We start from the raw sequence: 22,820 nt of genomic DNA on the forward strand, positions 1-22,820 counted from the left end.
ATGGAACTTGCTTATTTTCTTTTCTCAAGTCTACTGTGTACAGCAAGACAACATCCCTCTGTTTTTCTAATCGTAGGAGAATCGGCTTCAGACACTCAGTGAGCGAATCATAAAATATGTAGCTCACTGACTCTAACCGGTGGCTTCCATTGTAGTATAATAAGCCTACCTCAAGTATCCTCATTAGCCTGAAACTTCTACTTTTTCTTTTTTTCTTTTTTCGTGTCGCTTTATAATATTCTATTTAAAAGGTACACTTATCTGCTGCTTCCCATATAGGACTTCCGGTACGCCCTACAGCGAGCTCCCGTTTCGCCACCAGCTTCATAAGGAGCAGTACCGTTTCAAATCTAAGCATAAAGAAAACAGCTTATTACATTCAAGAAGAGGGTAGAGGGAATCATTTACCTTAAGCTTAGGAAACTTACTTGAGACCTTCCTATACTTTCAAACTTGCAGCGTCTTTTCTTTCTAGAGTAGTGGACGCTATTTATTATGACGTCGGCCAAATCTGGCCAATCATGTTCTAATTATTGTTTAAAGAGATAGACCAACTTGCCTCAAAGAAAGACTTTCCAGTCTATCCTGGCATTAAGTCCTTTAGGATCTAAAGTTTGCAGTCTATATATCCACCTTTGTTCTTTACGGATTAATGTCTTGTTCCTGTCCCCTCCTCGTTGGGACGCAGGAACGTGCTCAATAGCAATGCATTTGAAGTCCTCAAATTTATGCATTTTTTCTATACTATGTTTCACTAAAGGTGCCTCTTTTCGTGCCACCTTAAGGTTATGTTTATGATCTGTTAAGCATAATTTCAATTGTCGAGTAGTTTTTCCCACGTAAACTTTAGGACAAGGACATATCATAATGTATACAACATATGTAGATTCGCATGTGGTGTTGCTTGTTAGATCATATACTCTGTTGTCAATAGGGTTTGTGAATTGGCTTGTAATTAGCATATTGGGGCAAAAACTACATTTCCCACAATGAGAGTGTCCCATATTGCTCGCCACTGGTTCCTCATGTTTTTGAAGTAATTCTCTCAAATTCCTGTCCCTGCTATATGCTATCCGTAATCTATGATGGGAAAACACAGGGTGCGCTTGGATTAATCGCCAATGTTGTCTAATAATTTTTGTGGCCATCTGAGTCCCATGAGAGTATCGCAATACACACGTATGTAAATCTGTTTCCTTTATGACGTCAGTTTGTGTCGAAATTAACAATTGATCTCTATGATTATTTTTTGCTCTGATGTATGCCCGATCAAGAACATGTACAGGATAACCACGGTCCTCAAATTTTTCCACTACTTCTTTTGCTCTATTTTTAAATTCTTTTTGATCACTACAGATTCTTTTATATCTCAGAAGCTGTGAAAATGGAAGACTCTCTTTGGTGTTCCTAGGATGGTTACTGGAGAAATGCAACAAAGTGTTTCGATCAGTTGGTTTAACGAAAACTGTAGTGTGAAATTGATTTTGTTGTTGTATCACTTTTACATCTAAGAACGTTATTTGTTCCAAAGAATATTGCATAGTAAACTTAATATTAACATCCCTTAGATTTAACCAGTGGAAAAAGTCAAACAGATCTTTTTCTCCTCCTTGCCACAACAAAAAAATGTCATCAATGTATCTGTACCATTTGAGTATATATTGACTCCATTGATTTACATCAATCCATTGTTCTTCAAAATCTGACATGTATAAACAAGCTACTGATGGAGCACACGTAGCCCCCATCGCTACTCCTTTTATTTGATGAAACATTTGATCTTTGAACATAAAGAAGTTTTTTGTCAAAGCTATGTTAAGTAGGTTCAGTAGAAATTCAGTAGATACCTGATGGGGACGTACCCTTTTATTCAAATATCGTTCCACTACATTTAAACAAGTCTGCTGAGGAAGAGAAGTGTATAAAGACGTGATGTCCATGGTGACCATTATTATAGGGCCCCCTGTTGGATCTTGGAACGAGTTCAATATGTTCAAAAAATGTGTACTGTCGCGTAAATACGACTTACTATTTTGTACTAAAGGTTGTAAAAACCAGTCCACAAATTGGGATAAAGGCTCCAATATAGATCCTATAGATGCCACAATGGGTCTACCTGGAGGTCTTTCCATATTTTTGTGGATTTTAGGTACAGTATAAAACAACGGTACCAAAGGGTGTTGTTTTCTAAGAAAGTTGTATTCATGGGCAGTGAGAAAACCTTCCCCTATTCCATCTTTACACACCTCTTCTATTTCCCTTCTAATTTCCTCAGTAGGATCTTGTGATAATGGTATATAAGTGGAATGATCTACTAACTGAGTCCGTATTTCATCTTCATAATAACTTGTATCCATTATGACTAATGCTCCTCCTTTATCAGCACGTCTTATCACAATCTGTTCTTTACCACAAAGCGATTTCAATGCTATTTTTTCTTCCGGAGTAAGGTTATTTGGTCGAAAATGTTTTCTCTGTACTACTGTAGTAACTTCATCAATCACTAGTTTTTTAAAAGTGATTAACAAAGGATCCAGCAGGCCTGGGGGGGACCAATCAGACTTATTACGCTTGATGGATCTATCCATCTGTGTTTCCTTCCCGTGAAAAAACAACCGTAGGTTTAAATTCCTTATAAAACGTTCCATATCGATCTGAAATTGAAACAGATCGAAACCCTTACTGGGTACAAAAGACAATCCTTTCTGTAGAACTTGAAGTTCATTATCTGTAAGTATTGTAGAAGATAAATTAATGACTGTAATTTCCTTTAATCTTGTGATCTCGTTTGGGGGCGATGTTGTACATACCCTCGATATAGTCTGCCTCTTTGCCTTCTTTTCTGTCCTCTGCCTCGCTCTAAAAAAGCTCTTTGTCCACCATGTTCTTCACATGAACTTGATATTGAGGAAGAGCTATGAGAAAATTGTATCATTTTTTTTCTTATTTTTCTCCAATTGTTGTTCATTTTCTTTATTGAACATCCAACGATAAACTTTGGATTCTTTGTAATCTTTTTCGTCTCTTATAAATTTTTTATTTTTATGCTTTAATAATTGTTGTTTAAATTTCTCAATGTTTGCTTTAATCTCTCTATGCGATTTTTCAAAATCTTCAAGTCCTACGATGTCTTGACAACTTGTTATTTCTTCCGCTATTTTGCCTCGTAATTCTCTCAACTCTTTTTTACTGCGTTCTATTATAAGTACCATAAGGTCAAGAGAACAACGGTTTAGGATCTTATTCCATTTGTCCAAAAATTCTTCATCGTGTTTGAATATTTGTGGACCCGTATTCATCCTGAGCCCTCGAGGGACCCATTCTTTTTGACAGTAGTCTATCAGGGTTGCCCCATTTACTTCTAATTTAGATGTTTCTTTATACAACCCGTAAAGATTGTCCAATTGTTGACTAGTGGACGGACCTGTTGTATGTATATCTCCAAACAATTCTCTATCTTTCAGTATATTGGAAGTTTCTTCTGTAGAAAATCCATATGCCGTTCTCCATGACCCCTCTGCCATATTTTCAATATCACAATTAAATAAAGTAATGGAACTTGCTTATTTTCTTTTCTCAAGTCTACTGTGTACAGCAAGACAACATCCCTCTGTTTTTCTAATCGTAGGAGAATCGGCTTCAGACACTCAGTGAGCGAATCATAAAATATGTAGCTCACTGACTCTAACCGGTGGCTTCCATTGTAGTATAATAAGCCTACCTCGAGTATCCTCATTAGCCTGAAACTTCTACTTTTTCTTTTTTTCTTTTTTCGTGTCGCTTTATAATATTCTATTTAAAAGGTACACTTATCTGCTGCTTCCCATATAGGACTTCCGGTACGCCCTACAGCGAGCTCCCGTTTCGCCACCAGCTTCATAAGGAGCAGTACCGTTTCAAATCTAAGCATAAAGAAAACAGCTTATTACATTCAAGAAGAGGGTAGAGGGAATCATTTACCTTAAGCTTAGGAAACTTACTTGAGACCTTCCTATACTTTCAAACTTGCAGCGTCTTTTCTTTCTAGAGTAGTGGACGCTATTTATTATGACGTCGGCCAAATCTGGCCAATCATGTTCTAATTATTGTTTAAAGAGATAGACCAACTTGCCTCAAAGAAAGACTTTCCAGTATATCCTGGCATTAAGTCCTTTAGGATCTAAAGTTTGCAGTCTATATATCCACCTTTGTTCTTTACGGATTAATGTCTTGTTCCTGTCCCCTCCTCGTTGGGACGCAGGAACGTGCTCAATAGCAATGCATTTGAAGTCCTCAAATTTATGCATTTTTTCTATACTATGTTTCACTAAAGGTGCCTCTTTTCGTGCCACCTTAAGGTTATGTTTATGATCTGTTAAGCATAATTTCAATTGTCGAGTAGTTTTTCCCACGTAAACTTTAGGACAAGGACATATCATAATGTATACAACATATGTAGATTCGCATGTGGTGTTGCTTGTTAGATCATATACTCTGTTGTCAATAGGGTTTGTGAATTGGCTTGTAATTAGCATATTGGGGCAAAAACTACATTTCCCACAATGAGAGTGTCCCATATTGCTCGCCACTGGTTCCTCATGTTTTTGAAGTAATTCTCTCAAATTCCTGTCCCTGCTATATGCTATCCGTAATCTATGATGGGAAAACACAGGGTGCGCTTGGATTAATCGCCAATGTTGTCTAATAATTTTTGTGGCCATCTGAGTCCCATGAGAGTATCGCAATACACACGTATGTAAATCTGTTTCCTTTATGACGTCAGTTTGTGTCGAAATTAACAATTGATCTCTATGATTATTTTTTGCTCTGATGTATGCCCGATCAAGAACATGTACAGGATAACCACGGTCCTCAAATTTTTCCACTACTTCTTTTGCTCTATTTTTAAATTCTTTTTGATCACTACAGATTCTTTTATATCTCAGAAGCTGTGAAAATGGAAGACTCTCTTTGGTGTTCCTAGGATGGTTACTGGAGAAATGCAACAAAGTGTTTCGATCAGTTGGTTTAACGAAAACTGTAGTGTGAAATTGATTTTGTTGTTGTATCACTTTTACATCTAAGAACGTTATTTGTTCCAAAGAATGTTGCATAGTAAACTTAATATTAACATCCCTTAGATTTAACCAGTGGAAAAAGTCAAACAGATCTTTTTCTCCTCCTTGCCACAACAAAAAAATGTCATCAATGTATCTGTACCATTTGAGTATATATTGACTCCATTGATTTACATCAATCCATTGTTCTTCAAAATCTGACATGTATAAACAAGCTACTGATGGAGCACACGTAGCCCCCATCGCTACTCCTTTTATTTGATGAAACATTTGATCTTTGAACATAAAGAAGTTTTTTGTCAAAGCTATGTTAAGTAGGTTCAGTAGAAATTCAGTAGATACCTGATGGGGACGTACCCTTTTATTCAAATATCGTTCCACTACATTTAAACAAGTCTGCTGAGGAAGAGAAGTGTATAAAGACGTGATGTCCATGGTGACCATTATTATAGGGCCCCCTGTTGGATCTTGGAACGAGTTCAATATGTTCAAAAAATGTGTACTGTCGCGTAAATACGACTTACTATTTTGTACTAAAGGTTGTAAAAACCAGTCCACAAATTGGGATAAAGGCTCCAATATAGATCCTATAGATGCCACAATGGGTCTACCTGGAGGTCTTTCCATATTTTTGTGGATTTTAGGTACAGTATAAAACAACGGTACCAAAGGGTGTTGTTTTCTAAGAAAGTTGTATTCATGGGCAGTGAGAAAACCTTCCCCTATTCCATCTTTACACACCTCTTCTATTTCCCTTCTAATTTCCTCAGTAGGATCTTGTGATAATGGTATATAAGTGGAATGATCTACTAACTGAGTCCGTATTTCATCTTCATAATAACTTGTATCCATTATGACTAATGCTCCTCCTTTATCAGCACGTCTTATCACAATCTGTTCTTTACCACAAAGCGATTTCAATGCTATTTTTTCTTCCGGAGTAAGGTTATTTGGTCGAAAATGTTTTCTCTGTACTACTGTAGTAACTTCATCAATCACTAGTTTTTTAAAAGTGATTAACAAAGGATCCAGCGGGCCTGGGGGGGACCAATCAGACTTATTACGCTTGATGGATCTATCCATCTGTGTTTCCTTCCCGTGAAAAAACAACCGTAGGTTTAAATTCCTTATAAAACGTTCCATATCGATCTGAAATTGAAACAGATCGAAACCCTTACTGGGTACAAATGTATCATATTATGCCATAGTAACATAGTAGATGACAGCAGAAAAAGACCTGCACAGTCCATCCAGTCTGCCCAACAAGATAAACTCATATGTGCTACTTTTTGTGTAGTATATATTGTTTGAATATTTTTACTGCTGTAATTGTCTATTGCTTCTGTTTGACTTATTCTTGCTGTACACTGCCTTCAGTGAATTCCTTCAAAAAGGCAGGAAATAAATCCTAATAAATAATCTGAATATTAGCATTTAACTGGTCAATTGCTGACTCCGCCCCTGGAGCACCCCCAAAATAGCTGGTTTTCACTGCAGCGCTAAACATGTGAGTGCCGCTGAAAATTAGCGGATAGCCCCAAACGGTCCATTTAGCCAGCCAGGAGCCATTTCTGGCTGGTTAAATCACTTTGAATATCAACCTCTGAATATTTGGTCACTTTGAATATCAACCCCTGAATATCTGTCCCTATCCCTAAAGTTCTAGAGGATAACCTGTTAGTTGAGATGGTAGAAGCTCTGGGTTTATTTTATATTTTCTTAGATGAATAGCATTTATATTGCTAAAACACCAATGATTCTTGCATTAACTGTGCACTGAACAAATACTTTGTGAGTCTGTCATGCGTGCACATAGATATTAAATACACAGTGTACCATTAGAGAGAGACAGGAATAAGGAGTACAGCTCAGTGCTATGTATGTTTTTCTGAGAAACAATGAGAATTATAAACATGACTGCATGTTTACTTTAGCTCTGGAAAACCATGGTAGCTGCCAATGGCACTGACTTTGTTAATTTCCATCAGAAATGTAATAATTTTGGCTTGACCCTGGGTGGCAAAAGTTAACTTTAGTGGAGCGGTATCTACAATACCAATGAGAACTGTTGTCCAACTTTTTCTTTTGCTGGTGAGATGAACTGATCTAAGTTGCGTTACTTGCTTAATAATGATTTTTCTCTTTGTTAAACTATGGGCTAGAATTGCTAAGCTGCAGTACCGAGTTAGCATGCACTAATGCCATTAAACACATATTATCTTTAAACAGGTTCCATTCCGGAAAATGAGACCTGCAGGAAATGGAACGTATTAATGCACATTAGGGCATGGCCATGGTGCTAGCTTCAATTTTCCCTGCTTCTTTACTCTTTCCCTTCACTGCATCCTACAAACGTAGTCACATAAACCCATCTATAATTATATATATATCAAAAAGTATCTTTATTAATCTCTGTGTACAGTAGGTATATATAAAAATTAAGTTTTTTAATTACTTATGTCTACTCTGATAGGTGATACATACCTTTATATATTTTATTTATTTATTTGTTACATTTGTATCCCACATTTTCCCACCTTTTTGCAGGCTCAATGTGGCTTACATAGTACCGTACATGGCGTTAGCCGATTCCGGTATGAACAAATACAAGGTATGAACAGTTACAAGGTGATATTGAGGTACATGGATGGTAAAGACCGTTGGGGGGAACTTAGAGAGGAAGGATTAAGATATGTCCAGTTACGGTCTTTGGTTACGTTATGTTGCTGGTATCCATGGTTTTTTTGTTGGGTCGGTGGGGTATGCTTTTCTGAACAGATCTGTTTTTAGTGCTTTCCGGAAATTTAGGTGGTCGAGTGTAGTTTTTACTGCTTTTGGTAGTGCGTTCCATAGCCGTGCACTTAAGTAGGAAAAGCTGGATGCATAAGTGGATTTGTATTTGAGTCCTTTGCTGCTTGGGTAGTGGAGGTTTAGGTATGATCGTGCTGATTTTATGGTGTTTCTGGTTGGCAGGTCGATGAGGTCTGTCATGTATCCCGGTGCCGCGCCGTAAATAATTTTATGAACTGTCATGCAGATTTTGAAAGTGATACCTATACCTTTATACATACCTTTATATATCTGATCTTAGTTTGCTGTGGTCCTCTTGCAAGTTAGGTTGAATTATGGATGATGATTTGATCGAGGTCTTGTAACCAGGTACCTCTAGGTGCAGCCAAAGATAGAACAGTCTCCTTCAGCCACAGGCTCCTGGTACAATCAAGAAAACAAATGTCCACCAACAACTTCAATTTTAAGGCTTTTATTCCATGCAGGTTTCTAGTAGACCTGATACACGGTTCCAACAGCAGAATTCAACTTTAATCTTAAGCACATATCAGCCACCTGAAAGTGTGTGGCAAATAGTCCCCTTTTAAACAGTAGGCTATCAGCACATACCAGGATTCAATACAGGCTCACAGTCAGCTTCAGTCTGGGCTCTTTATCCAGTGCACAATAAACAGTAGTTCGGTTCCAAATAGAAGCAGTTCTTTCAGTTCCTCATCACAGTTAAATCACAAAGCAGCAGTTTCTACCTTCTACTCTCTTTACCTTCAGGAGAGTTCAATACTTTAGGGACTCCTCATACCCAAGGGATTTCACCCTGCATCAGCTTCACTGGTAAATTCAATACTTTAGGGACCTCCCTTACCCAAAGATTTTCAGCCTGCAAATACTTTTGGGACTTCCTCATACCCAAGGGATTTTAGCCTGCTTCAGTACTTTAGGGACCTCTCTTACCCAAGGGTTTTCAGCCTGCAACTGCTTCTCTCTTCTCCTGGGACTCCTTCCCACCTGCCTAATCAATCCATAGCTTCTGCTACCACAACCAATCATTCTCCTTCCATTAGCTTCCACCACACCCATACCAGCTGAGTTAAGCATTAGACTAATGATGAGCTCCTGCACACAGGGTTTCCTAACTCTCTTTCCCCCTAGTGGCAGCCAATCTACACATCCTGCCAGCTTACACCCATGTCTTCCCCTATTGCAGCTAGGAGTCCAGTCCGGGTTCTTCATCTCACCCCCTGGCTCTTTGCCTGCAATGCCTTCTGGGACTTGTATTTCAAACTGACACTGCCTTAACCCAACTATCCTGGATGTGACTTTATCACAGTCTACAAAATCCTGAGTGGTGTAGAACGAGTAGAACTAAAGCAATTTTTTACTTGTTCCAAAAGTACAAAGACTAGGGGACACTTGAGGAAGTTGCATGGAAATACTTTTAAAACAAATAGGAGGAAATATTTTTTTCACTCAGAGGATAGTTAAGCTCTGGAACCCTTTGCTGGAGGATGCGGTTAGCATATCTGGGTTTAAAAAAGGTTTGGACACATTCCTGGAAGAAAAGTCCATAGTCTGCTATTGAGACAGACATGAGAAGCAACTGCTTGCCCTGGGATTTGTAGTATGGAGTGTTGCCACAATTTAGGTTTCTGCCAGGTACTTGTGATCTGGCTTGGCCACTGTTTGGAAACCAGGATACTGGCCTAGATGGATCACTGGTCTGGGATGTTCTGAAATTTTAAGATGGCACATGATAACTTTGTATCCAGAGTCCTGCCACTTTGAACACAAATAACACCTGGGTTCAGGTGTTATTGGCAGTCCTTTGTTTAAGCAGGTGTTTCATACAGTGTGTAATAATATTCATAACTTGGAATCTTTTAAAGGTTTCTACCAACTAGAAGTTTCAGATGCAGAAAAATGTATCTTGTGTTTCAGCTTTACTCAAAGTGGGCCTTTTATCTTATTAGCATAAGCCTGTGTACTTCCAAGCATATAAACTATGTTGCATTAAACTGCCAGTCATGCAGAGAAAATCATATAAGAAAATAAACTGAGATAGGTGTAGCGGGACACCAAAACGCGCCTTGCTGAGCCGTTGCAAGAGGAATATTCTGGGTTCCCAGTCAAACTACTAAAGGGGTGGTCTATTCTGGGAAGTAGCCCAGTAGCAATAGATCCCCAAGAATTGGAAGGGAATATAAAACCCAGAGTCCAGGGAGGGGCAGGGCCTTTTTTCTTTCCTAAGAAGGGCCAGCAGAGAGCAAATGTAGTGTGCAGTATAGTGGGTTTCCTGCCCTGGGACCCATCAGGACCTACCCCATATGCTGGAGAAGGAAAAAGAAGAGAAATATCAGGAGTGAGGCCTGATTCCATCAGTAGAGTGGAGAAGAGTTGTGAATCTGAGAACCAGCTGAACCCCAGGGCTTAAAAGGGGGTAATTCTATAACGTGGACACCAACATTTAGATGCACAATATGTACATAAATGACCAGAATACTAGCGTATATTTGCAAATGTGTGCACATAGGTGCATAAATGCCAGCAATCTGGCTACACACTATTCTGTCAATATGGACATATCTTTGATAACGTGTAGTTTGCAGGTGGGCGTTCACATGGGCGGAGCCTGGGTGAAGTATGGATGGGGCTCACACACATATAACTTACAGAATACTATCCTGCTTATAATCGAAAGAGAAAAACGCCTATATTGCAATCCAAATCAGGAGATGGGCGTCTTTCTCCCGTGGGCGCCCAAATCGGTATAATCGAAAGCCGATTTTGGGCGTTTCCAACTGCAATCCGTTGCAGAAACGGGTAAAGTTGATGGGGGCGTGTCGGAGGCATGGTGAAGGCGGAACTGGGGCGTGGTTATCGGCCGAGGAGAGATGGGCATCTTTAGCTGATAATCGATAAAAAAGGCGTTTTTACCACGATTTTGGGTCACTTTTTTTGGACCTTTTTTTCACGAACAAGTCCCAAAAAAGTGCCCTAACTGCCCAGATGACCACCGGAGGGAATCAGGGATGACCTCCCCAGACTCCCCCAGTGGTCACTAACCCCCTACCCACCAAAAAAAACCCACTTTAAAAAATTTTTTTCCAGCCTCTATGCCAGCCTCAAATGCCGTACCCACCTCCATGACAGCAGAATGTGTTCTATCCTGTGACAGCCTTTCCCTGGTTCTGATGTGGCTCTCAGGTGAGTGTGACATCTTTTCTGTTATGCGCACTGCAGAGTCACATCAGCAATGCATTGTGGTGGGTGTAGGGTATTGGGCTCCGTGATTCCACAAGCTTGTGGCAAATGCTCACGATGTTGGTAGTTGGTAGGCTCTACTCCCATGGTGCTTTTCCCCCTGCTTACTGGGTCAGAGTGTGGCCTGTTTTGTTTCCGGTAGTCCATGAGGTAGTGGCCATTTTTGTAAGCCAGTTTTAGATCCCTTTCACGTGTTAGCCACGTTACAGAACTTAGTTCTTACCTTGAATGTGGCTGAAAGAGGGCATTGTACAGCATTCTGCCAGCTCAGACCTACTGCTCATCTCAGTACCAGGGAGAGTCGTTGCCAGTGGGGCACAACCTCTGATCTGCAGTTAACTGTGAGTAAGCGTGCTTATTCCAATAAAGGACGTTTTCGGAGAGATTAGTCTTCAGGTGTCAACTGGTGTGCCAATGTTATATAGCAGCAACAAGTCCTAGAGGCCTGCGTGTATGCAGGTCCCTGGAGCACTTTTAGTGGGTACTGCAGTGCACTTCAGCCAGGTGGACCTAGGCCCATCCCCTCCCTATCTGTAACACTTGTGCTGGTAAATGGGAGGTCTCCAAAACCCACTGTACCCACATGTAGGTGCCCCCTTCACCCCTATGGTAGTTTTGTACATTTGTGGGTAGTGGGTTTTGGGGGAGGGGGGTTGGGTGCTCAGCACCCTTGGTAAGGAGCTATGCATGCGGGAGCTATTTCTGAAGTCCACCGCACTGACCTCTAGGGTGCCCAGTTGGTGTCCTGGCATATCAGGGGAGCCAGTGTACTACGAATCCTGGCCCCTCCCATGACCAAATGGCTCGGATTAGGACGTTTTTGAGCTGGGCGTTTTTAGTTTCCATTATCGCCCAGCTGAAAAACGTCCATTTTTTCGAAAATACGGTCTGCCCTGCCTCTTCACGTACCCGTTTTCGGACATAGACGCCCATGGAGATAGGCGTTCGTGTTCGATTATGCCACTCTATATGTTTCATGCGTACCTCCAGAATCTAGGTGCAAGCATTTACACCAACTCTACTGCTAGCTTAAATGCTAGCATTTAATCAAGTATGCACATGTATATCCATCCAAGCTAGTGTTCTGTAAAGGGAAGTAGACACCTATTCTCCTCTATAGAATAGGTTTACATGGAATTGTCCTCAAGGTGCCTTAAGAAGGAGTAAGGAAGGCTCATTGGGGAAATCTTATCTTGTTCTCCCAGAGAAGTAACCTAACAGAAGCTGCAACCAGTTCCAAATCGGGGAAAGGATTGGAACCCAAAAATAGGGTGAGTGAATGCTAAAAGCTTGTGTGATCAGAGGTTGGACACAAGCCCTGCTTGTCTAGTCCAGAGTTGTGCAGGACGTCAGACTCACAGAAACAGAAGCCTGCCCTTGCAGATCAGCAACACGGCCACGCCGGAGAAGAGGACTTCGGCTGGCGGGGGTTGGGGATCCCCCGCCAGCAAGGGTACCCGGCGGCGGGGGAGGGTTGGCGGCGGTGGGAAGAAGGGGTCAAAAGGGTTGGCGTGCTGGGGGGGGGGGTCAAAGGTGGTGGTGGCGGGGGGGGGGGATTAAAATGGTGGGGGGGGGGGGGGGTCAGCAGCACTGGGGAAGCTAAAATGTGCCCCCTCACCTCGGGCTCTGGACTCCCCTCCCGCCGAAGTCTGGCTACGCCTCTGGTGCTCGGTGGGAATGATTAGAGGAAAGTACATGTTTTAGTAACAGACAACCACTGAATAAATTGTGTACCCATCCCTGGGGTCACTCTCAGCCCCACAGCAACAGGCACTGGCTACAAATATAAAGTAAATTGTTCTGATTGAAACCTTGAAGCCACATTGCCTTGAAAAAAACTGGAGAAACAAAGTCACAGGTTACCATAAAGCTTGACTTGAATCCATCGTGTATGAATGGTTAACAAAATAAAAACTGATTAGGCTCATTTGGTTAAAAAGTATAAGTTACCTATCTCTTGGAATTATAAAACACTCTCAGGGACCGTGTTACCCTAGGGACAGAATTTATTTTAATCCTTGAACCCTATAAATTACTGTTTTTAAATATAGCACTTTTTTAAATATAGCACTGTCTGTATATACAATACATTGTAATGTAAACATAGATAAGTCAAAACACAGTGAATGATTAACACAGTTCATACAAATTCCCCAGATAAGAAAGTTACCTTCTTCAAACAGTATACAATCTAATTAATATTTGTCTAGGATAGTCTTTGCAATTTTATTGACATTCTGCCCGTAATGCTGTAAGGATGATTTTTATATTATACTGGAAAGACATCTGGCGAAACAAGTAGATCAATGGTAGGAGGAAGATTTACTCCTATGTTAATTTTTGTGTGACATCCTGAGCCTGCCCTTTTCTGTTTGTTTTATGGCACTTTTTCAATAGCAGATGTTCAACAAATCCATCAGTCTTTTAAAATCAGTTGTATATTTCTTTCTGCATATCCTAGAGTAAAATTAAAACATTTCTGTACGTTGTTTTCTGACCTGAAATAAGGTGGACCTTGGCAATCTTAATGACTGTACCTATGTTTAATTTTCTATGGCTAAATGAAGCAGAGGAAATGTTAACCCTTGTTAAAATTTGTATCTGTACAAATACATTGAAAGTCTGAAAATCAATAATGAATCAATTCACCCAATTAGAGGACTTAAAAGAATTTCTGGCAGAAAGATGTGTCTGTTCCATTGGTACATAGGATTAATCACATTCTTCATATTAAAAATATGATTCAGAAGCCTTGCAAACATTAGGAAAAATAAATAAACCCCATTTTTACAGATTTTAAGCCTGTTTTCTGAATATATATCAGCTTTATGACATGTCTAATTGTCTGTTACTCTCCTGTCACCAACAAACACCAATTTTAAAAGTTTGACTGATTATTGTTTAGTTCCTCTCGGTAGTTTTCTAGCTTACACCCTTTTGTGAGAACTTAAGTTATATTTAGGTACAGTACTGTTCTCTTGTTGATCAGATCTATAACTACTTTTTTTTAAGAAAGAAAATTGTGTATAAAGGGAAATGGGACTTGATATACTGCCTTTCTGAGGTTTTTGCAACTACATTCAAAGCGGCTTACATATATTCAGGTACTTATTTTGTACCAGGGGCAATGGAGGGTTATGTGGCTTGCCCAGAGTCACAAGGAGCTGCAGTGGGAATAAGTTCCTCAGGATCAAAGTCCACTGCACTAACCACTAGGCTACTCCTCCACTAGCAACATTCCATGTAGAAGCCTGCCCTTGCAGATCAGCAATGCGGCCACGCAGCAGTGGCGTAGCCAGACTTGATATTTTGGCTGGGCCCAGAGCTAATATGGGTGGGCACTATATATATATATATATATATATATATATATATATTGCCCACCCATATTACCTAGGGCAATGAGGAGCCCATCCCCACCCAGAAATTCCCCAACAATAAATTTTAATAGTGACCACCAGCCCCAGTCAGGCAGCAGGCCCCAGCTAGCTCAATTTAAAAAAAATTACACAGCACACGTCACACAATGTTAAAAATTATGATGAAAAAAAAAAGTATTTAAATTTTTATTACCGGCTCCTATTGCTGCTGAGCTCGCCTTGAAATAATGTCGATCATGAAGAAGAACTTTCCAGGGCCAAGCTCGTGCACCTCACCTCCGCTCCGCAACCCTCCTGTAAAACGTGCACTGCATGGCGTGCACGTGGTGGTGGTGGGCTGGACTGGAGTCCTGGACTGGCAGCTGAGCGGGTGCCGCCATTCTTTCCAGGCAGCTCCGCGCTCCGGAACTTTCATCCGATCTGGGCGCATTCAGAGCTGCCAAGGGGTCCCAATTTTTGAGAGGGAGATTTTTAGTACACACCCCCAGCCCTGCCCTACTCTGTATTGGCTCCACCCCCTGACACAACTTAATCCCACTGCCATTTCAGAAAATATTTTATTTAATAGTCTAATACCCTTTTCAATTAACTTTCAGAGGCCAAATCCTCCTGCCTCAGGTCAGGACATCCTCTCCTGACCTGAGGAAGGAAGTGCTGGTCTCTGAAGACTAATCAAAAGTGTTTTAAAAATCAGTGAAGGTATCACCTTATTTTCTATTTTATGTTTTATTTGCATTTATTAGCCTTCATTAACACAGCTACCACATTGCTTTATCCTAAATTAAAAATAAAATTATTTTCTGTACCTTTGTTGTCTAGCCATTTACTTTTTCTAATTGTGTTGGTCCCAGTCAAGATTCTGCATTCCTTTGTCTTCTCTTAACTCTCTTGCCAGGGTTTCCTGTTCATTTGTAATTTTTCTCTCCTTTTTCTTTGTTTTCTTCAATTTATTTTTCTGTCTCACTCTCTGTCCAGATTTAATTAATTCTTACTATCCATTCTTTAATTTCCCTCTTTTTACTTCATCTACCTATCCCTTTTCATCTTTTCCTCACTTTTGTTCTCCCCATGCCCCTTCCTCTTATTCTCCAGTCTTTCATTAACTCTATCCTCTCCCCCTTTCTCTCCCTATCCTTTCAGTGTCTCTCCCTCTCTCTGAATCCAGCGTCTCCTTTCTCTCCCTAATCTTCCATCCAGCACCTTCCCTCTTTCTCTCCTACCCTTCCATCCAGTGTCATCCCTCTTTCTCTCTCCATTCTTCAAACCTATTACCCTCTCCCAATCCATCCATCCATTGTCTCCCTCTATCTCCCCTTCCTTCTAGACAGTTATCTCTCTACCCTTTTCCATTCAGCATGTCCTCTCTCATCCTACCAGTGGCTTTCCTCTTTCTCTTCCTACCCTTCCATCCAGCGTCTTCCCTCTTTCTGCTCCCAGCATTTTCCCTCTTTCTCCCTCCTTTCATCCAGCATTTCTCCATTTGACCAGCTAAGGTCTCCCCCAGTTTCTCTCCAGCAGCTTCTCTCTCTTTCTCCTGCCATTTTCCATGTCCCCTCCTTCTCTCCCCCATCTTTCTACTCATCTCTCTCTCTGTGTACCCCTCTTCCATCTAGCATCTTCCCTCTTTCTGCCCCTCCTTCTAGCATTTTTCCTCTTTCACCCTCCTTTCATCCAGCATTTCTCCTCTTTGTCTCTCCATCTGACCAGTCAGGGTATCCCCCTTGTTCCCCTTCCTTCTCTCCAGCAGCCTGTCTCTCCCCTGCTCTTTTCCATGTCCCCTTTTTCTCTGGCTCTCCCCTGCTCTTTTCCATGTCCCTTCTCTCCCCATCTCCCACATGGCTCTGCCCTCTTTCTCTCCCCTGCTCTTTTCCATGTTCTCTCCCCATTTCTCTCTCTCTGGCTCTCCCCTGCTCTTTTCCATGTCCCCTCTCTCCCAATCTCTCGCTCTCTCTCTATACTGTCCAGCGTCCTCTTCTTTTTTTCTCTCCCCTCTGCTCTCTCAGACACCCTTCCCCTACCAGCCACGTTTCCTCTCTCACTGTGGCCCTCTGAAGCAGGAGCAGCAGTAGCGTCGTCGTCAACACAAGAAGAAAAACAAGCGCGGGGCCGCCCGCAGCAGCCTTCAGTCTTGCGCTTTCGGCTCTCCCATCCTCTGCCCCCGCTGACGTCAATTTCCCGTTCCGGGAGCAGAGGACAGGCAGAGCTGACAGTGCATGACTGACGGCTGCTGTGGGCGGCCCCGCGCTTGTTTATCTTCTTATGCCGGCTGAACTGAAGTGGTGGCTCGGCGAAGCGCCTGTTTTTGTTCCTGCTGCTGCTCAGGAGAGAAGCGGCGGCGGCGGCAGCTGCAGCAGTGGATTTCAGCGGGAGACCAGAACGAAGGTGGAGATGTCGATGGGCGGGCCTGGAGGGAAAGTGGGTGGGCCTGGGCCCACCCATGGCTATGCCCCTGCAGGACGTCAGACTCACAGAAACAGAAGCCTGCGCAGCTGTGTTGCTGATCTGCAAGGGCAGGCTTCTACATGGAATGTTGCTAGTGGAATAGCAACATTAACATTCCATGTAGAATCTCAAATAGTAGCAACATTCCATCTAGAATCTCCAATAGTAGCACATTCCATCTAGAATCTCAACTAGGGAAAGGGAAATGGGACTTGATATACTGTCTTTCTGAGGTTTTTTGCAACTACATTCAAAGCGGTTTACATATATTCAGGTACTTATGTTGTACCAGGGGCAATGGAGGGTTAAGTGACTTGCCCAGAGTCACAAGGAGCTGCAGTGGGAAATGAACTCAGTTCCCCAGGATCAAAGTCCACTGCGCTAACCACTAGGCTACTCCTCCACTCCTCCACTAAATAACTAATGAGTGATCTTATTATATTTGCCACCTAAGAAAGTATTAGACCCACGTCACTTGTAAAAACATGCATCAATCTGGTGGTGTCAGAATTGTTCTGTTTGGCAACAAATACACATTCTTTGCAAAGTTGTGGAACTGGGGAGAAGTAAAGGGTTGGATAGGCTAAAAGGGTGATTGGGCTTGATGGGCAGATGTTAAAAAAAGGGGCAAGTGGAGGGCTGAGAGTGATGATGTTAAGGTGGGGCAAATATTCTTTGTTGAATGCTCAGTGGGTGATGGCTGGTTATGAATATTTCACTCTGCCTTTTGCTACTACTCTGTGTCAACAACCCATTTTGTAATTATTTATTTTTCTTAATTTTGCTTTTGGTTTTTCTTCTCGTGTACAATATACTTCATTTGACTGTTAAAACTTTTCCTGAACCCATTCATGAAACAACAACTGAGGATTCTGTGTGCTTATCGCATGGCTTCTTTAATTGTGCTTCCGCTTTGGATTCCCCTACCACCTTTATTGGAAATTCCATGTATCCACCATTTTTTCTATGAAGAAATATTGCCTCACCTTATTCCTGCATTTACTTTCTTTGAGCCTCAAACTATGACCTCATTTATTTACTCATTTTATCTTTGTTATTTTATACCAGGGTGATGTGTTTTATTGAAGGGCGTTTATAATCAAATCCTAGTAATAATAAACCTCTTGTTCTAAAAATGTGGTTCCCAACTAGTTTTCTGGATATCCACAATGAATATTAAGTTTTTCAAGTTAATACTCTAGCACTAGTAAGGCAGTCATGGCAAGGGCTCATGTGAGTCTCTTCCAATACAGTCAATCCTGAGCAGCTGCAGTAAAATCACCCATGTAAAGGGTATGGATGAGATACATGCACATACATTTTCTGTCATCCTTTGAGATCTTCTAATAGAACCCTGCTATCTGTTCCATTGTTAAACTACACTCTGTCTGACAGTCACTCAACATCTTTTCCATTATGGGTGCTATGTGGAGCAGTTTAAAATTTAATAGTGATCCAGAAATGCAGTTTTACAGGATCATTCTAGGAAGGTTGGTTTTGGGGTGAACATGGTTTATGGCTTATTAGTATTTGATATACTATACAAATTAAACTAGTTGACAATAATTTCTAAAATCAAAAGATATGAAAAGGACATTATTAGTAAGATAGGAAAGAGCACTACTTATACCAAGGCTGGCTCAAGGCATAGACCAGATGAGGCACTGGTCCAGGGCACCAAAAGCTTGCCTCACCTGCCCCACTGCAGTGGACAAAATCTGCTCCTCTGGCTAGCAGCAGTATGTCCCACATTTCTCTCCATCCCCAGGTCTGGCAACCCCACAATCTCTCTCTCGCTCTCTCTCTCTCAAGCTACCCTCCCTCTGTCTACCTTTAAAAGTGGTTTTCCCCTCCTAAGCACTGGCAGAGTTTCACCTAATTCTATCTACACCAGCCCCAGTGACTATTCTGTGCTGCGCCCCATCCCCTTTTCATGTAACTTCCTGTTTCTGCAGGAGTGCATTAACTGAAATGCTTCCAGATAGATAAGTAAGCAGAAAAGAGAAACTTGGACCAACATGATGGAAAATAAAATATACAGACAAGAAAGGTAGAAAAAAAGAGTATTTTCTTTTGAATTTATTAACTGGAATATGCTAGCTTTGGGAAATGGTAATATGCAGAATTCAGTACAGTATTACTATAATGATTAATTTGGGCAGGTGTTGTTTAATTGCTGTATGTGTTGTTTAGTTACAAATTATCAGAAGGAACTAGAATGGAAACAGAGTTGGCAGGGGCAAAATGGTTAGTCTAGAAATATAGAATACTCATATAGCAGCTATTGCAAGTGGTTTAATGAAATCTGTACTTGAGACCAAATGGCATTAAAGTACTATGTGCTTGACAGTTAAGTCACCTGCTAAATATATCAACTAATTAACCAATATAGATATTGTGTATTAAATTTGTGATAGGACTATTATCTATTAAGACCACACAAACAGCCAGCCTGGTGGCTCAGGTGGCAAGTGCTGTTCATTATTGTTGAGTAAGCCCTTCCACTGATCCACTCACCAGGTAGAAATGTGGAGGCAACATTCAAAGCTCCTGGCAGGAGAGATGGAATCGTGGTCATTAATAGTAGTGACACCTGGTGGCCAAATTCAGGACCATAATTTCAGTGCAGCCACCAGATTAGGTATGAGGTATGTAGTGGGTAGTGGGAGTGGGAGATAAAAAGAAAAATTCCCTGGGTATTTCAAATGAAGGGTTCTGGAAGCAGATCTCAATATTTGAGCAGGAAGTACAAAGCAGCAGGAGGAAGCTGTTAGGTCAAACTTAAAAAAAAATTAATCCTCCCCCCCACAATCACAATCACAGCTCAAGAGATAATCTTGGGTTTGGGCTTTAGATTTGATTACTTGCCTTTCCTGATCCAAGCTCAGGGTAAATTACAGTCAGGTGCAGTAGGTAATCAGTTCCCTGCCCAATACAATTCTGGATTTTTTAACAGAGTAGTTGAAAACTGAGAACAAATTCACAACTTGGCAATTTTCAACGAGTGATCTTTTTTGTCTACTGTGGTGCATAGGTGAAAAGAACAAGAGAGTGCCAGATGATGCTGAGTTGGTGAGCCTTAGCAAGAGGCTTGTGGAGAATGCTGTATTGAAGGCTGTGCAACAATACCTAGAGGAAACTCAAAATAAAAACCGACATACAGGGGGGAGCGCTATGGAGACTGCCAATAGCAATAAAAATGGAAATGATAGTGAGAGCAGAAAATGAAGAATAGAAAATGCTAGCCCAGGTGAAGAACCAATGTGCCCAGAATACCAGTGGCAGCCGCCGGGCCCTGATCCCTGCTTGGAGATGCTGGTTTTTGCTGTCAGATTTGCTTTGTGCTTTCTTAGTGTATTCCATCAAAATCTGATTGGCCTAGAAGGATGCCTACTGAAGTTTCAAGATCAAAGTGTGCTGAATTTTGAAAATCAGACTATAATGAATGTTGCTGAGAAAAACTACCAAGAGCCAGAAAATAAATAAATAAATAAAAGGCCAGTTTGTGGGCTGGGAAGATCTAAGATGTTGATTTCATAAAGGGAATGAATTCTTTTGCTCCTGGCTTTGGAATTGAAACTAATGAGTGTACAAGTGGCCTTACAGTATTGTGAAGCAGTGCTTTCTGCATTGTCGGATGGAACTGAAAGACTGCATATGGTAAAGGAGAAAGATATAAATTACTGTCTCAAAGACAACAATCATTACTCAGCTAACTACCACTGCAGATTGGCATCACAGATAACATGCATAGCATATAGTACAGTGAGCGTTTCTTTTTTTTTTTTTTTAATATTGTGACACTATGCACTGTTTTCCAGTGACAGCAACTGACGTTAAATATATATATATTTTTTTTTTTTTTTTACAAATCACTACCTTTTTATACACATGTGATCCTATTATGCAGGCGTAACAAGTGCACTGCCAGTTTTCATCTGTGAACTCTGTCTTTATAATGCAGTTGATTGGAGTTGGTTATGTATAGTGTCTGTTTTATGTCCTTTTCCTGCAGGGAAGAAACTAGAAGCAGACTCAATTAAGAATGCCCTGCATACAGAGTCACTGGCTATGCTGGCCAAACTGAATGAGATAAAGGAACTGCTGGCAACTCCTCAGACAAGGGCAAACATTTACAGAGAAGTGTTTGGAGCAATATCCAGCTGTAGCAAGAGTAATCAGGATGATGTAGTTGACTCCAGTTTTCCACATTTGTAACGCTAAGCTCTTTTATGAAGGTATATATATGTACCCTCTCACACACAGAACTCAAATAACAAGAGACCTCACTCATTTTGGAATGAAATTGGATTCATTTTTGTCCATATCACCTGTAGGAAAATATTCCTCATTGATGTTCAATTTTCATTAGGGCTGTGCAGGCAAGACATATTTGTTTGCAGGGGCAGATTGACAGTGGTCGGGTCCCCAGGCAGTAAGGGTCATCAGGGCCCCCCCAGCCACTGCCGACCGCTGCCCCCCTCACGCACATCACAGCTTGCCCACCGCAGCAGTTGCCGCCCCCTTCCCACACCCCTGCAAGTGAGTACTACTTTGAAGGTCCCTGGTGGTCTAGTAGCTTCTTCAGGGGCATTCTGATAGGAAAGAATCTCACTCTTTCCTGCCCGCTGCTGCTAGTATGCCTGGAGCTGGCGCTGGCGTGTTTTCAAAATGGCTGCCGAGACTTCCCCTGGCAGTCTCAGCAACCATTTTTAAAACACAGTGGCGCCGGCTCCGGGTACACTATCGGCAGCGGGCAGGAAAGAGTGAAATTCTTTCCTGCCTGGCTGCCCCCGAAGAAGCCATTAGACTACCAGGACTCTTCAAGGTAGGACTGCCAGTGGTAGCAGGCAACCGGGCAGAGCCTCTGGGTCCTCGGGCACTGCCCGGTTGCCCGAATGGTCAGACTGCCCCTGTTTGGTTTGTGTCTGGAGTCATTGCTGGGCTTTGTGTTTGTTTTTGTTTAAAAAATGTTCATTTCTTCACTGTCTTCTATAGTGTGCAACATTCTTCAGTAGCATGCAGTATTTATCAGTAGTGTATGGTCTTGAAGAATAATGTGCACTATTGACATGAGAAAAACCTGAAATTTCAGGGGCTTTCCTATTATTTCATTTCAAAAACAATACAAAATGACATAGGATATGTCATTGACATATCCTATGTTATTTCAAATGAATGCACATCTTCAGTTTTCATAAGTGTGTGAATATCTATATAACTTATGGGGCTCATTTTTCAAATAGAAAAACATCTAAAAAGTGGCATAAAGCAGCATTTGGACGTTTTTTTCTCACAAAAACATACAAATCAGTATTTTCGAAACCTATTTTTCACACTGTTTTTCTATGCTATTCTTCTGCAGTGCATCCAAATCTCAAGGGGGTGTGTCAGGGGCGTGTTAAGGGCGGGATGTGGGTGTTCCTAAGACTTGGACGTTTTCCAGCCATAGTGAAACTAAACAAAAATGTCTAGGCTGAAACTTCAGTGTTTTGGTCTAGACCTGTTTTCACAACGAATAAGGCACCAAAAGGTTCCCTAAATGACTAGCTGGAGGGAATCAGGGGTGACCCCCCCTCCCCCAATAACCTCCCCAGTGGTCACTGACCCCCTTCCCGCCCCGCAAAAATGTGAATACAAATATGACTTAACAGCCTCAAATGTTAAAGTCAGGTCTATTAGAATAGCATGCCTGGAGTAATGTAGTGGTGATCAGTGCAGTGCACTATGGAGTGCAGGACTCAGGTACCTATCTCCCTCTACCTGTCACACTTGTGGTGCAAACTGTAACCCCCTCCTAATGTCACCAAATCCCTACTTTACCCACATATAGGTGTCCCCTTCACCCATAAGGGCTATTGTAGTGGTGTACAGTGGAGGACAGTGTGTTTTG

General features: G+C 41.4%; 1 protein-coding gene across 3 annotated transcripts in view; it reads left to right on the plus strand.

Annotated features, from left to right (window-relative positions):
* The window catches only part of AKAP7 (A-kinase anchoring protein 7), a 268,593-nt gene extending 246,944 nt beyond the window's left edge, over window positions 1-21,649 (plus strand). The window contains exons 9-10 of one of the 3 annotated variants that reach the window (XR_003941462.1): window positions 19,962-20,587; window positions 20,943-21,034. Coding sequence is in view for 2 of the 3 variants with exons in the window: in XM_030196544.1 (XP_030052404.1) it covers window positions 20,943-21,145 (203 nt within the window). In the remaining variant the exon portion in view is untranslated. Of the gene's footprint in view, window positions 1-19,961 lie in introns of all 3 variants that reach the window. The other 2 variants (XM_030196544.1, XM_030196545.1) reach the window with 2 other exon arrangements.
* The last annotated feature ends 1,171 nt before the right edge of the window (window positions 21,650-22,820 follow it).

This window comes from Microcaecilia unicolor, chromosome 3 (assembly GCF_901765095.1).
Source record: "Microcaecilia unicolor chromosome 3, aMicUni1.1, whole genome shotgun sequence".
Taxonomy (NCBI): domain Eukaryota; kingdom Metazoa; phylum Chordata; class Amphibia; order Gymnophiona; family Siphonopidae; genus Microcaecilia; species Microcaecilia unicolor.